At 45.1% G+C, this 14,445-nt stretch overlaps 1 protein-coding gene across 4 annotated transcripts in view; it reads right to left on the reverse strand.

Annotated features, from left to right (window-relative positions):
- LOC115153505 (RNA binding protein fox-1 homolog 3) overlaps positions 1-14,445 on the reverse strand; it is a 735,146-nt gene that overhangs the window by 315,808 nt on the left and 404,893 nt on the right. For all 4 annotated transcript variants that reach the window (XM_029699001.1, XM_029699003.1, XM_029698999.1 and 1 more), the window contains one exon: positions 2,364-2,424. In XM_029699001.1, the coding sequence (XP_029554861.1) occupies positions 2,364-2,385 (22 nt within the window). In that variant the 5' untranslated portion in view covers positions 2,386-2,424. The remainder of the gene's footprint in view (positions 1-2,363; positions 2,425-14,445) is intronic.

The following is a 14,445-nucleotide window of genomic DNA, read 5'->3' on the forward strand; positions in this document are numbered from 1 at the left end:
TTTATGCATATTACATATTCAAATAAAATATTAATAACATTGCTGAATATGTAACCTTTATTTAACTAGGCAAGTCAGTAAAGAACAAATTCTTATTTACAACGATGGCCTCGGAACAGTGGGTTAACTTCCTTGTTCAGGGACAGAACAACAGATTACCTTGTCAGCTCGGGGATTCGATCCAGAAACCTTTCGGTTACTGACCCAACGCTCTAACCACTAGGCTACCTGCCACCCCAAAATGTATAGTAATAAAGTGTTAACTATTCCAACTTTGGGATTTGCTTAGAGATTAGTTTATTAGTCACATGCACAGTGTCACAGCTGTAATTGCAGGGTACAGTGAAATTCTTAAGCTCCCAGCTCCAGGGTTCCTCAAGTCACCACTAATTCAAGAGTGTACTGAAGGGAAACAACACTGTGTAGGAACTTCCACCGGTATAAATGGGTTGTGATTGATCTGTTGTCGCGGCGATTAGATTGCCATTGACAGGGGACTAGAGGGGGCCCCTGGGGGACTGACAGGGTCGCTCCTGAGGAACAATCACCTGCACTTTTATTCAACTGCATGCAATTGGAAACACAATGACACACACACATGCAAACTTGCACACACATGCAACATACACACACACACACAAACACATATACACACACATATACACACACACACACACACACACACACACACACACACACACACACACACACACACACACACACACACACACACACACACACACACACACACACACACACACACACTGTATTCCCGGGCCAAAATGTGCCATGTGAAAGCCTATTATTATGTGACAAAAGGAAAGAATGAATGAGTATCTTACAAAGACCTTACATTTCCGATGTCAGCAAAGTAAATACCAAGTCAGTGAATCAAGTGTTTCCCCACAGGCTCGTAGGGTAAAGCACTGCTAACAGGCGACAGAGAGATGTGACTAATCTCCCACTCAACGTGACCAATAGCCAAAATGTCAGTGTAAATCAAAAATAGTTACACCATGCCCAGGATGACCCCAGGGCTCTCTACTGTACGGCTCTCTACCAACCCTCCATCTCTCTCTCCCTCCTCTTCCTATCTCCCTTTTCCCTCCTTTCTTCATTCTCTAGCCTCTCTCTCCCTCTCAGCTATGGCTCCTTATCAAACCATATCTCATAGTTTCACTTAGAAATTCAATGTTTTATGGATGAACGTCTATTTTTGCTGCATTAATTCTGCATGGTTACAGGGTTAATTACGTGTGGCAACAGGGAAAAATAAAACTCAAAGGGTTAAGTTTAGGTATTAATTCTGAGTTAAGGTTATGGCTATGATTTGGTATTCTCCCATCTTGCTAGCACATTGTAAACTACCATGGAGCAGTGGTCAGAGCAGCACGCTTTGACCTGAATAGCGCACTTTGCCACCAACCATCATAACTTTGTGCCAGTGCTGGGCAACAGGAAGGCATACATTGACGTTCTCAGGACCTTTTCAAATGTCCAAAATTCAAGTCTAGTGATCAGCCTGCCCTACCAACCCTCACCCACTGTGCCATCTCAATATCTCTCCCTCCCTTTCTCCTTGTACCAACCCTCACCCTCTCCCACAACCTCCTCTCCCATATCACCTTCTCTCTCTCCACCCCCCCCCCCTTCTTCTTTTCCCATGCAAACACAGAGCAGCTGCATGCCGGCCTAAAGTATGAAGAAAAATGGCAGGTGGCTATTTGTAAATAATCTGTAATTAATGTGCGTTATTAATAATAGATGACCTGGTTGTTACTGCAGAGATTTATACAGATGGTGGTGAAGGGATCTTCTAGTCCTCTTTTTCAATTAAGCATGGACAGAGAGAGAGAGAGAGAGAGAGAGGGAGAGAGAGGAGAAATGAGAGAGAGAGAGAGAGATAGAGGAGAAATGAGAGAGAGAAGGAGAGAAAGAGAGCGAGAGAGAGAGAGAGAGAGAGAGAGAGAAAGGGAGAGAGAGTGAGAGAGAGAGGTATGTCGCTCGGCAGGCTGAATTAAAGAGGCTTTTTGTAGCATTTAATAGCCATTCATTGGCGGACTGCTGACACAGTGTGAGAGCGGTGCTCGGCTCAGCTAGCCCAGGATTTATAGCTGGCTCTAATGGGCATGCCCAGAACCAAAGGACTGCAGTCAGCACATTACCTCTCTCTGCCGCTCCCACTCAACCACACACACAGGGAGGAGCACACACACACAGGGAGGTGCAAACACACACAAGATTTGAAGTGCGGATGCAGGCACACCCGCACACACACACACACACACACACACTTTTGTTGATCACACACCTGTGAGGACATACACTTGTGCACACACCCACACCCACACAAACACACTGACCTGCCCAGCTGGGGGTATCCATACAGCTGACAGTGGCGAGTGAGGGGACTTCTGTGCTGCCCTAAAGGAGACACAAACATTACAACAACATTAGTACAAACATCACAAAAGTGCTAGTACAATAATCCCTGAAAGGAAAACCAACTTGATAACAACATGACTTTCATCCTCATCATCATCGTTAATTCTATGTGAATAATGATGGGCAAAGTTTATGTCTTGTATTTAAAGAAAATAGTGATATTGCCAACGACAACCTCTACACTCTTAGAAAAAAGGGTTCCAAAAGGGTTCTTTGCGGAGGGACAGGGTTCTACCAATAACCGTTTTGATCAGAAGAACCCTTTTTGGAAGAAAACGGTTCTTTGTGAGGCAAATGGTTCTACCTATAACCTTTAACATCCTGAGAACCGTTTTTTGAAAGAAAGGGTTCTTTGAGGATTCTTTGGATGGTATGAAGGATTCTTTGGGAGGCAAGAAGGGTTCTACAAAGAACCATATATAATATTTCCCAGCATGCTCTATCACAGGGAGATTTTCAGAATTGTTTATTTTACTGTAATATCTGTGTTTTTGCGTTGCTTGGTTGATAAATGTTATGCTACACAAAGATAAACAACAGTTTTCTAAACAAATCCAATCTGTTAGAATTGGGTTTATTGCACCCGTTACTGAGATAGTTGTTTCAGTTTAGATGAGGGAGATAGTCTAAATCATTCTGAATGCAAGTTGTGGGAGATTAACATTTCCACTTGTTGGATATCCCAACTCTGGCTGGATTCCAACTGGAATTACATATCACTTGGCAACCTTGCATAATGTGACTTGCAGTCCTGCTGTGGCCTGTAAACCAGGAGATTCATGATGCCCCTGTGTTAGGGTATAAGTTGGCCCTGTATTGTCTTAAATCATTACATTTCGAAGGCTAGTAAGGCTGGTGGAACTGTTCATCAACGGTTCTAGGAAGAACTCAACAAAGATGAAAGGGTTGTCGGTAGAACCCTTCATAGACGGTTCTAGGAAGGACTGTTAGATTATAGAATGGTTCTTGATAAAAAAACTTTTTAGAGGGTTCTAGGCAGAACCCTCCATAGAGGGTTCTAGGTAGAACCATATACATGGGGTTCTTTGAAGAAACCTACTTAGAGGGTTCTAGATAGGACCCAGAACTAAAAAGGGTTTCCTTATAAGAACAAACTGAAGAATCCTGTATGGTTCTACTTGGCACCTTTTGTTCTAAGAGTGTAGTAGATCATTAAAGTCTGAAATATGACAAACTATATCCACTGCAACATCGAACCTTTATTACACAAAGCTGTATCCTCAAGCCACAGAGAGAGAGATGAGTCTACAGGGACAAAACCACAGGAGCCTGGGGACCCAGAGAAAAGAGAGGGATGAAGAGGGAGTAGAACATACGGAAGGACAGAGGAGGAGAAATGACAATCTTGCAAGTTTACTTTTGGAACAGCTATGCCATACACAAACCTCCAGTGTGTAATACCATATTAGCTGTAGTGGACCCTAGGGAGTACATGCTGTCTGAGTGAGCAAACATTTCTCAGCTTGGTGCTTTATTATGATAATGAGCATAGTGTAATGGCAGCGAGTGGGGCCTATTCAGATTAAAAATGCATGGAGGCATGGAAGCTAGGGACGTTTCTACTGACAAGGAGAGGAGCGGCAAATCTGATGCATAGATATAACCCTTAAGGAGAGAGAGAGGGGGAGTGAGAGATGCAGAGGGAGGGAGAGAGAGAGCAAGGGAGAGGGAAAGAGAGAGTGAGTGAGTAATTAAGTGAATGAGAGGGAGAGGGAAAGGGAAGGCAGAGGGAAGGTGAGAGAGAGTGCGAGAGAGAGCGAGAGAGAGAACGACAGAGAGAAGGAGAGCGGGAGAGAGGAAGAGCACTTGTTGGAGAGATATTATAGTAGACATGCTCTCTCTCTCTCTCTATCCTAGTATGCCTGTCAGTGTAAGCATGTTTCAAGTTGGCATTGACCCAATATGGGGCTGCTTTGCCAGACTGATCACTAGACATAGACAGCGAATTCAGATTTTTGGTCCCTAGAATCTAGATATAGAGTGCATTCGGACAGAATTCAGACCCCATGACTTTTTCCATATTTTGTTACATTATAACCGTATTCTAAAATGTATAAAAACATATTCATCAATCTACACACAATACCCCATAATGACAAAGCAAATACAGGTTTTTAGTAATTTTTGCAAATGTATAAAACACAACAACACAAATACCTTATTTACATAAGTATTCAGACCCTTTGCTATGAGACTCATAATTGAGCTCAGGTGCATCCTGTTTCCATTGATCATCCTTGAGACGTTTCTACAACTTGATTGGAGTCCACATGTGGTAAATTCAATTGATTTGCCATGATTTGGAAAGGCACGAGCCTGTCTATATGATCTCTCACAGTTGACAGTGCACATCAGAGCAAAAACCAACCCATGAGGACGAAGGAATTGTCTGTCGAGGCACAGATCTGGGGAAGGGTACCAAAACATGTCTGTAGCATTGAAGGTCACCAACGACACAATGGACTCCATAATTCTTAAATGGAAGAAGTTTTGAACCACCAAGACTCTTCCTAGAGCTGGTCACCCGGCCAAACTGAGCAATTGGGGGAGAAGGGCCTTGTTCAGGGAGGTGACCAAGAACACGATGGTCATTCTGACAGAGCTCCAGACTTACTCTGTGGAGATGGTAGAACCTTCTAGAAGGACAACCATTTCTGCACCACTCCACCAATAAGGCCTTTATGGTAAAGTGGCCAGACAGAAGCCACTCCTTAGTAAAAAGGCACATGACAGCCCGCTTGGAGTTTGCCAAAAGAAACCTCTCATGTTTTTCAGTTGCAGGGACTGGGAGACTAGTCAGGATCAAGGGAAAGATGAACGGAGCAAAGTACAGAGAGATACATAATGAAAACCTGCTCCAGAGCACTCAGGACCTTAGACTGGGGGCGAAGGTTCACCTTCCAACAGGACAACGACCTTAAGCACACAGCCAAGACAATGCAGGAGTGGCTTCGGGACAAGTCTCTGAATGTCCTTGAGTGGCCCAGCCAGAGCCCCAACTTGAACCCGATCGAACATCTCTGGAGAGACCTGAAAATAGCTGTGCAGCGACGTTCCCCATCCAACCTGACAGAGCTTGAGAGGATCTGCAGAGAAGAATGGGAGAAACTCCCCAAATACAGGTGTGCCAAGCTCGTAGCGTCATACCCAACAAGACTCAAGGCTGTAATCGCTGCCAATGTGCTTCAACAAAGTACTTGGTAAAATGTCTGAATACTTATGTAAATGTGACATTTCTGTTTAAACATTTTAAGAAATTGCTAAAATGTTTAAAAAACTGTTTTTTCCTTTCTCATTATGGGGTATTGTGTGTAGATTGATGAATGCAAAGAAAGAACTTCATACATGTTAGAATAAGGCTGTAATGTAACAAAATGTGGAAAAAGTCAAGGGGTCTGAATACTTTCTGAATGCACTGTATGCCTTCCTCTGAGCGCACCAAAAAATGAAAAACAATTGCCCACCAGTAGCATGCGCTCCAGCAGGTATATCTCACTGGTCACCCCCAAAGCCAATTATTCCTTTGGTCGTGCCTTTCCTTCCAGTTCTCTGCTGCCAATGACTGGAACGAACTGCAAAAATCACTGAAGCTGGAGACTCATATCTCCCTCACTAGCTTTAAGCACCAGCTGTCAGAGCAGCTCACAGATCACTGCACCTGTACATAGCCCATCTATAAATAGCCCATCCAACTACCTCATCCCCGTACTGTATTTATTTATTTATTTACCTTGCTCCTTTGCACCCCAGTATCGCTACTTGCACATTCATCTTCTGCACATCTATCATTCCAGTGTTTAATTACTATATTGTAATTACTTCGCCCCCATGGCCTATTTATATAAAGGTGAAATAAAAAATAAATAAAATAAATAAACTGGGAACGAGCTCGTGGTGCTCGGTGCCAGAGCACACTGCGCTACGGCAGCTCAATGCTCTGGCAAGCCACAAGAATACTGATGATACCTGATGGTAATAGTGCATAGTTTTTTCAAATTTTGCTTTAAGCCTTCCCCAAAACATATCCCTAACCACTCAGAATGAATACCGAAACTTAACCCTTTGAGCTGTTTCTGTCCCTATATTAACCCTATAACCACACAGAATGAATGCGTCAAAAATAGACCATCCATAATACAACGAATTTCGAAGGGAAACTATGAGATCTTGTTGGCTTACAGTGTGTGTGTGTGTGTGTGTGTGTGTGTGTGTGTGTCTTTGGCAATGTGCTGACCTAATACTTCCAAGCTGACATAGTATAGACTGAAGAGACTTTATTGATTTTCAAACCTCAGGACCCCTGTCTCTCCTTACCTACCTACCAGCCCACCACTACTAACATAAAAAATTGAAAATAAGTGAAATGAAAGAAATTACCCCAACGACTCAAAATAAATATATATATGCAGTACCAGTCAAAAGTTTGGACACACCTACTCATTCAAGTGTTTTCTTTATTTTTACAATTTTTGAACAATAATAGTGAAAACATCAAAACTATGAAATAACACATATGGAATCATGTATTAACCAATAATGTAGTAACCCGATTCTTCAAAGTTGCCAACCTTCGCCTTGATGACAGCTTTGCACACTCTTGGCATTCTCTCAACCAGCTTCACCAGGAATGTTTTTTCAACAGTCTTGAAGGAGTTCCCACATATGTTGAGCACTTGTTGGCTGCTTTTCCTTCACTCTGCGGTCCAACTCAGGCTCCGGCCTTACTCCCCAACCTAACCTGTCCACCCCCGCTAAATACTTATTACATTTCTCCCCTCCCGAAGTCTCTGGGCTATGGCGCATCGCTGAAGACCTCGGGCTGATGTGCGTCGCTGGAGACCTCGGGCTGATGCGCGTCGCTGGAGACCTCGAGCTGAAGGGTGACTCTGGCTGCCCCGATTCCGGACTGTAGGGCGACTCTGGCTGCGCCAATTCCGGACTGTAGGGCGACTCTCTTGGCTCCGGACTGTGGGCCGTCTCTCTCGGCTCCGGACTGGTTGCCGTCTCTCTCGGTTCCGGACTGTGCGCGTCGCTGGAGACCTCGAGCTGAAGGGCGACTCCGGCTGCGCCGATTCCGGACTGTACGGCGACTCTCTCGGCTCCGGTCTGTGGTCCGTCTTTCTCGGCTCCGGACTGTGGGCCGTCTCTCTCGGCTCCGGACTGTGGGGCACTGGCACTGTCGCCGGAAGCTCTGGATGGGGCACTGTCGCCGGACACTCTGGACGGGGCACTGTTGCCGGAAGCTCTGGACAAGGACTGCGCACTGATGGCCTGATGCGTGGGGCTGGCTTAGGACGCGCCAGACTAGGGACACGCACCACAGGGCTAGTGCAAGGAGCAGGAGCAGGACGAGCTGGACTGGGCTGACACACTGGAGGCCTGGTGCGTGGGGCTGATAGTGGAGGTACCAGACTGGAGACACGCACCCCAAGGCTAGTGCGAGGAGCGGGAACAGGATACACCGGGCCATGGGTAAGCACTGGAGGTCTGGAGCGCACCTCCTGCACAACCCGTCCTGGCTGGATGGTAATAGTAGCCCTGTACAAGCGGAGTGCTGGCACAGGGCGAACTGGGCTGTGCAGAGGCCTGATGGTTGCCGTGCGTAGAGCAGGCGTTGGGTAGCCTGGGCCTAGGAGGCGCACTGGTGGCCAGATGCGCTGCGCAGGCATCCTCCTTCCAGGCTGGATGCCCACTCTAGCACAGCACTTGCGAGGGGCTGGGATCGCTCGCACTGGACTGTGTGTGCGCATGGGCGAGATTGTGTGCACTTCCGCATACTCCAGCGCTCTCCACTCCATACGCTCCCCATAATAAGCACGGGGAGTTGGCATAGGGCTCACCCTTGGCCCAGCCAAACTACCCGTGTGCCCCCCCCCCCCAAAAAAATGTATTGGGGGTGCCTCTCGTGCTTCCCAATCGGCGCGTATAAAGCCTCATAACGGCGCCGCTCCGCCTTGGCTGCCTCTATCTCCTCCGGTGGGCGACGGTATTCACCAGCCTGGTGCCATGGTCCGGCCCCGTCCAGAATTTCCTCCCATGTCCACGACTCCCTGTAGTCCACCTGCTGCTCCTTCCTCCGCTGCTTGGTCCTTTGGTGGTGGGTAGTTCTGTAACGGGCGTCGTAAGGATTGGACCAAGGTGCAGCGGGAACGTGTATACTCATCTTCTTTATTCAATTTAAAAGAAGGAAAAACAAGCAAATCATGTATACAAAAACAACGAACGACATAAAACAGTCCTGTCAGGTGCACAGACACAAAACAGGAGACAACTACCCACAACATCCCACAGAAGAACACCCCGCTTAAATAGGACCTTCAATTAGAAGCAACTAAGAGCAGCTGCTTCCAATTGAAGGTCAACCCCATAAACTAAACATAGAACTAGACATACTAGAAAAACATAGAAATATACTAACATAGAACATAGCCCAAAAACCCCGGAACACTCTAAACAAACACCCCTCTTACATACTAACATAACCCAACAAACCCCGAACCACATAAAACAAACACCCCCTGCCACGTCCTGACCAAACTACAATAACAAATAACCCCTTTACTGGTCAGAACGTGACAGGTGCCCTTTAGTAGTGGTTTCTTTGCAGCAATTCGACCATGAAGGCCTGATTCAGGCATTCTCCTCGTAACAATTGATGTTGAGATGTGCCTGTTACTTGAACTCTGTGAAGCATTTATTAGGGCTGCAATTTCTGAGGCTAATAACTCTGAACGTATCCTCTAGAGCTGAGGTAAATCTGGGTCTTCCTTTCCTGTGGTGGTCCTCATGAGAGCCAGTTTCATCATAATATAGCTTGATGCTTTTTGCGACTGCACTTGAAGAAACTGTCAACGTTATTGAAATTTTCACGATTGACTGACCTATTTTACCAAATAGGGGTGGTATACAGAAGATACCTTGTCATAACACAACTGATTGGCTCAAACACATTAAGAAGGAAATACATTTCTAACAAGGCACACCTGTTATTTGAAATACATTCCAGGTGACTACCTCATGAAGCTGGTTGAGAGAATGCCAAGCATGTGCAAAGCTGTCATCAAGGCAAATGGTGACTACTTTGAAGAATCTCAAATATAAAATATAAAAAACAATGTTTAACACTTTTTTGGTAACTATATGATGCCATAAGTGTTCATTCATAGCTTTGATGTCTTCACTATTATTCTACAATGTAGAAAATAGTAAAAATAAAGAAAAACCCTGTAACGAGTAGGTGTGTCCAAACTTTGACTGGTACTGTATATATAATATAATTTAATAGAATAGATGATCGTTGATTTAGATCTACTGTAGAGACAATTAATGTAGTAAAACAGATGTATACCCAAGATTTGCTGTCAATATTGTCAGCAATATTGACAGATAAGTGTGATTTTGGGACCTGAGCCAACGTCATCCCTCATTTGATCAGACACAAAGGAAAGTGTTTCCTCAGCCTGTTGTGTGCAGGTTGGTGGAGGGTTGATGAATGGTTGATCAGGCCACTGGACAGGTAATAATAATCACATAATGACTAAAACAACAGTCACTCCAGAGATTGGGAAATGCTGCTCTAGATGTTCATGGCGAGCAAAGATGATGTCATCGAGTGAGAAATGGAAGTTGAATCTCCACGGATACATGAGTACAAGAATGAGTGAGCGCATGCGCACACGTGTGTGTGTGTGTGTGTGTGTGTGTGTGTGTGTGTGTGTGTGTGTGTGTGTGTGTGTGTGTGTGTGTGTGTGTGTGTGTGTGTGTGTGTGTGTCTAGTCCCCTGACCCCTAGTCTGTAGGTCTGGCAGGTGACTGGGAGTGAGTCCCATTTATTCAACACACAATTAATCAAATCAAGTGTAATAACTCCAATCAAATTACAACAGCCTCCTGTGTACCATCATAGCACTGAGAGAGGAGAGGGAGGGAGAGAGGGGGGAGAAGAAGGGAGAGAGAGGGAGAGAGAGAGGAGAAGGATGGAGAGAGAAGGTTAGGGGGAGAGATAGGGAGTGGAAGGGAAAGAGGGAGTGGGAGAGGAGGAGGGAGAGAGAGAGCTTAGATATGAGAAGAGGCACGATGACTGCACAAAGGGGAAGAGGGAGATCAGAGAGCCTACTGACTCGACCGGATGTAGAAGATATTGATTCCTCAGTGGTCATCTTTCGTAGACAGACACACTTGTGGAAAGACGCACGTAATATAACCAGTATCATAGCATCTGTCAGCAGACTGTGGGATGCAACAACTAACGAGGAACTGGTTTGTTCTGGTTCGCATATTTTGTTTGTATTTACATCTTTCAAATATAGGAAGGGGAGGGGACATTTGTCTCTACACTGTAAAGAAAAACTGTAATTTATATTGTAATTTTTGGTATTATCAACAGTAAAATACTGTTGAAAGGTTTTACTGCAGCATACTGTAAATTATGGTGCATTGTGGGAAAATGTTTGTGGGTGGGGAAGTAATTGATGTATTTTGAATGGTGCTGTAATTCCATTCCACAGAATAAAGTAGTTTAACATGTTTTTGGAGCTCCAAAAGCTTTGACCACCAGCGGGTGGTTTTGACCCCTAATGCAGGAAAACTTGTATCCATTTTAACTAATATCCACCAGCATGTTAAATGTGCAACCCAGAGGGGAAAAAACTCTAGACCATCTTTACTCCACCCACAGAGACACATACAAAGCTCTCTCTCGCCCTCCATTTGGCAAATCTGACCATAATTCTATCCTCCTGATTCCTGCTTACAAACAAAAACTAAAGCAGGAAGCACCAGTCAATAGGAAAGTGGTCAGATGAAACAGATGCTGAACTACAGGATTGTTTTGTTAGCACAGACTGGAATATGTTCTTGGATTCTTCTGATGGCATTGAGGAGTACACCACATCAGGGGCGGCAGGTAACCTAGTGGTTAGAGCGTTGGACTAGTAACTGAAAGGTTGCAAGATCGAATCTCTGAGCTGACAAGGTAAAAAAATCTGTCGTTCTGCACCAGAATAAGGAAGTTAACCCACTGTTCCGAGGCCGTCATTGAAAATAAAGAATTTGTTCTTAATTAACTTGCCTAGTTAAATAAAGGTTAAAAAAATAAAGTCACTGGCTTCATCAATACTGATGATGTTGTCTCAACAGTGACTGTATGTACATACCATATGTACATACCAGAAGCCATGGATTACAGGCAACATCCACACTGAGCTAAAGGGTGGAGCTGCTGCTTTCAAGGAGTGGGACTATAACCTGGAAGTTTATAAGATATCCTGCTATGCCTTCTGACAAACCATCAAACAGGCAAAGTGTCAATACAGGGCTAAGATTCAATTGTACTATACTGACTCCAATTCTTGTCGGATGTGGCAGGGCTGCAAACTATTATAGACTACAAAGTGAAGCACAGCTATAAGCTGCCCAGTGACACGAGCCAATCAGATGAGCTATATTACCTCTACCGTATGCTCGCTTCGAGGCAAGCAACACTGAAGCATGCATGAGAGCATCAGCTGTTCCGAACAACTGATCACGCTCTCCATAGCCAATGTGAGTAAGACCTTTAAACAGGTCAACAATCACAAGGCAGCAGGGACAGACGGATTACCAGGACGTGTAGTCTGAGCATGCGCTGACCAACTCGCAAGTGTCTACACTGACATTTTCAACCTGTCCCTGACTGAGTCTGTAATACCAACATGTTTGAAACAGACCACCATAGTCCCTCTGCCCAATAACACTAAGGCAACCTTCCTGAATGACTACCGACCTGTAGCACTCAAGTCTGGAGCCATGAAGTGCTTTGAAAGGCTGGTCATGGCTCACATCAACACCATTATCCCAGAAACCCTAGACCCACTCCAATTTGCACACCGCCCTAAAATATCCACAGATAATGCAATCTCTATTGCACTCCACACTGCCCTTTCCCACCTGGACAAAAGGAACACCTATGTGAGAATACTATTCATTAACTACAGCACAGCGTTCAACACCATAGTGCCCTCAAAGCTCATCACTAAGCTAAGTACCCTTGTACAAAACACCTGGTACTAAACAACTGGATCCTGGACTTCCTGATGGGCCGCCCCCAGGTGGTAAGGGTAGGTAACAACATATCCGCAGTGCTGATCCTCAACATGGAGGCCCCTTAGGGGTGCGTGCTCAGTCCCCTCCCTGTTCACTCATGACTGCATGGCCAGGCATGACTCCAACACTATCATTACATTTGCCGATGACACAACAGTGGTAAGCATGATCATCGACAACGATGAGACATCCTATAGGGAGGTCAGAGACCTGGCCGTGTGGTGCCAGGACCACAACCTCTCCCTCAATGTGATCAAGACAAAGGAGATGATTGTGGACTACAGGAAAAGGAGGACCGAGCACACCCCATTCTCATCGATGGTGCTGCAGTGGAGCAGGTGAGAACTTCAAGTTCCTTGGTGTCCATCACCAACATACATCACCAACATACTATCATGGTCCAAACACACTAAGACAGTCATGAAGAGGGCACGAGAAAGCCTATTCTCCCTCAGGAAACAAATGAAAAGATTTGGCATGGGTCCTCAGATCCTCAAAAGGTTCTACAGCTGCACCATCGAGAGCATCCGTTACAGCGTTATTCTAACAATCTACACGCAATGCCCCATAATGACAAAGCAAAACTGGTTTTGACATTTTTGTAAAGGTATTAAAAATTAAAAATAAAAAAAATACCACATTTGCATAGGTATTCAGGCCCTTTACTCAGTACTTTATTGAAGCACCTTTGGCAGTGATTACAGCCTTGAGTCTTCTTGGTTATGACCCTACAAGCTTGGCACACATGTACAGTATTTGGGGAATTTCTCCCATTCTTCTCTGCAGATCCTCTCAAGCTCTGTCAGGTTGGATGGGGAGCGTCACTGCACAGCTATTTTCAGGTCTTTCCAGAGATGTTCGATCGGGTTCAAGTCGGGCTCTGGCTGGGCCACTCAAGGACATTCAGAGACTTGTCTCGAAGACACTCCTGCATTGTCTTGGCTGTGTGCTTAGGGTCGTTGTCCTGTTGGAAGGTGAACCTCTCTGTACTCCTTTCATATTTCTCTCGATCCTGACTAGTCTTCCAGTCCCTGCTGCTGAAAAACATTCCCACAGCATGATGCTGCCACCACCATGCTTCATCGTAAGGATGGTTCCAGGATTCCTTCAGACGTGGCGCTTGGCATTCAGGCCAAAGAATTCAATCTTGGTTTCAGCAGACCAAAGAATCCTGTTTCTCATGGTCTGAGAGTCTTTAGGTGCATTTTGCCAAACTCCAAGCGCTGTCATGTGCCTTTTACTGAGGAGTGGCTTCCATCTGTCCACTCTACCATAAAGGCCTAATTGGTGGAGTGCTGCAGAGATGGTTGTCCTTCTGGAAGGTTCTCCCATCTCCACAGAGGAACTCTAGAGCTCTGTCAGAGTTACAATCGGGTTCTTGGTCTCCTCCCTGACAAAGGCCCTTTCCCCCGATCTCTCAGTTTTGCTGGGCAGCCAGCTCTAGGAAGAGTCTTGTTCATTCCAAACTTCTTCCATTTAAGAATGATGGAGGCCACTGTGTTCTTGGGGAACTTTAATGCTGCATAAATGTTTTGGTACCCTTCCCCAGATCTGTGCCTCGACACAATCCTGTCTTGGAGCTCTACGGACAATTTCTTAGACCTCATAGCTTGGTTTTTGCGCTGACATCCACTGTCAACTGTGGGACCTTATATAAACAGATGTGTGCTTTTCCAAATAATGTCCAATCAATTGAATGTACCACATGTGGACTCCAATCAAGTTGTATAAACATCTCAAGGATGATCAATGGAAACAGGATGCACCTGAGCTCAATTTCTAGTCTCATAGCAAAGGGTCTGAATACATATATAAATATGATATTTCTGTTTTACATTTTTAATAAATTAGCAAAAAAATCTAAAACCTGCTTTTGCTTTGTCTTTATGGGCTATTG

This window comes from Salmo trutta, chromosome 18, assembly GCF_901001165.1.
Source record: "Salmo trutta chromosome 18, fSalTru1.1, whole genome shotgun sequence".
Lineage (NCBI taxonomy): Eukaryota > Metazoa > Chordata > Actinopteri > Salmoniformes > Salmonidae > Salmo > Salmo trutta.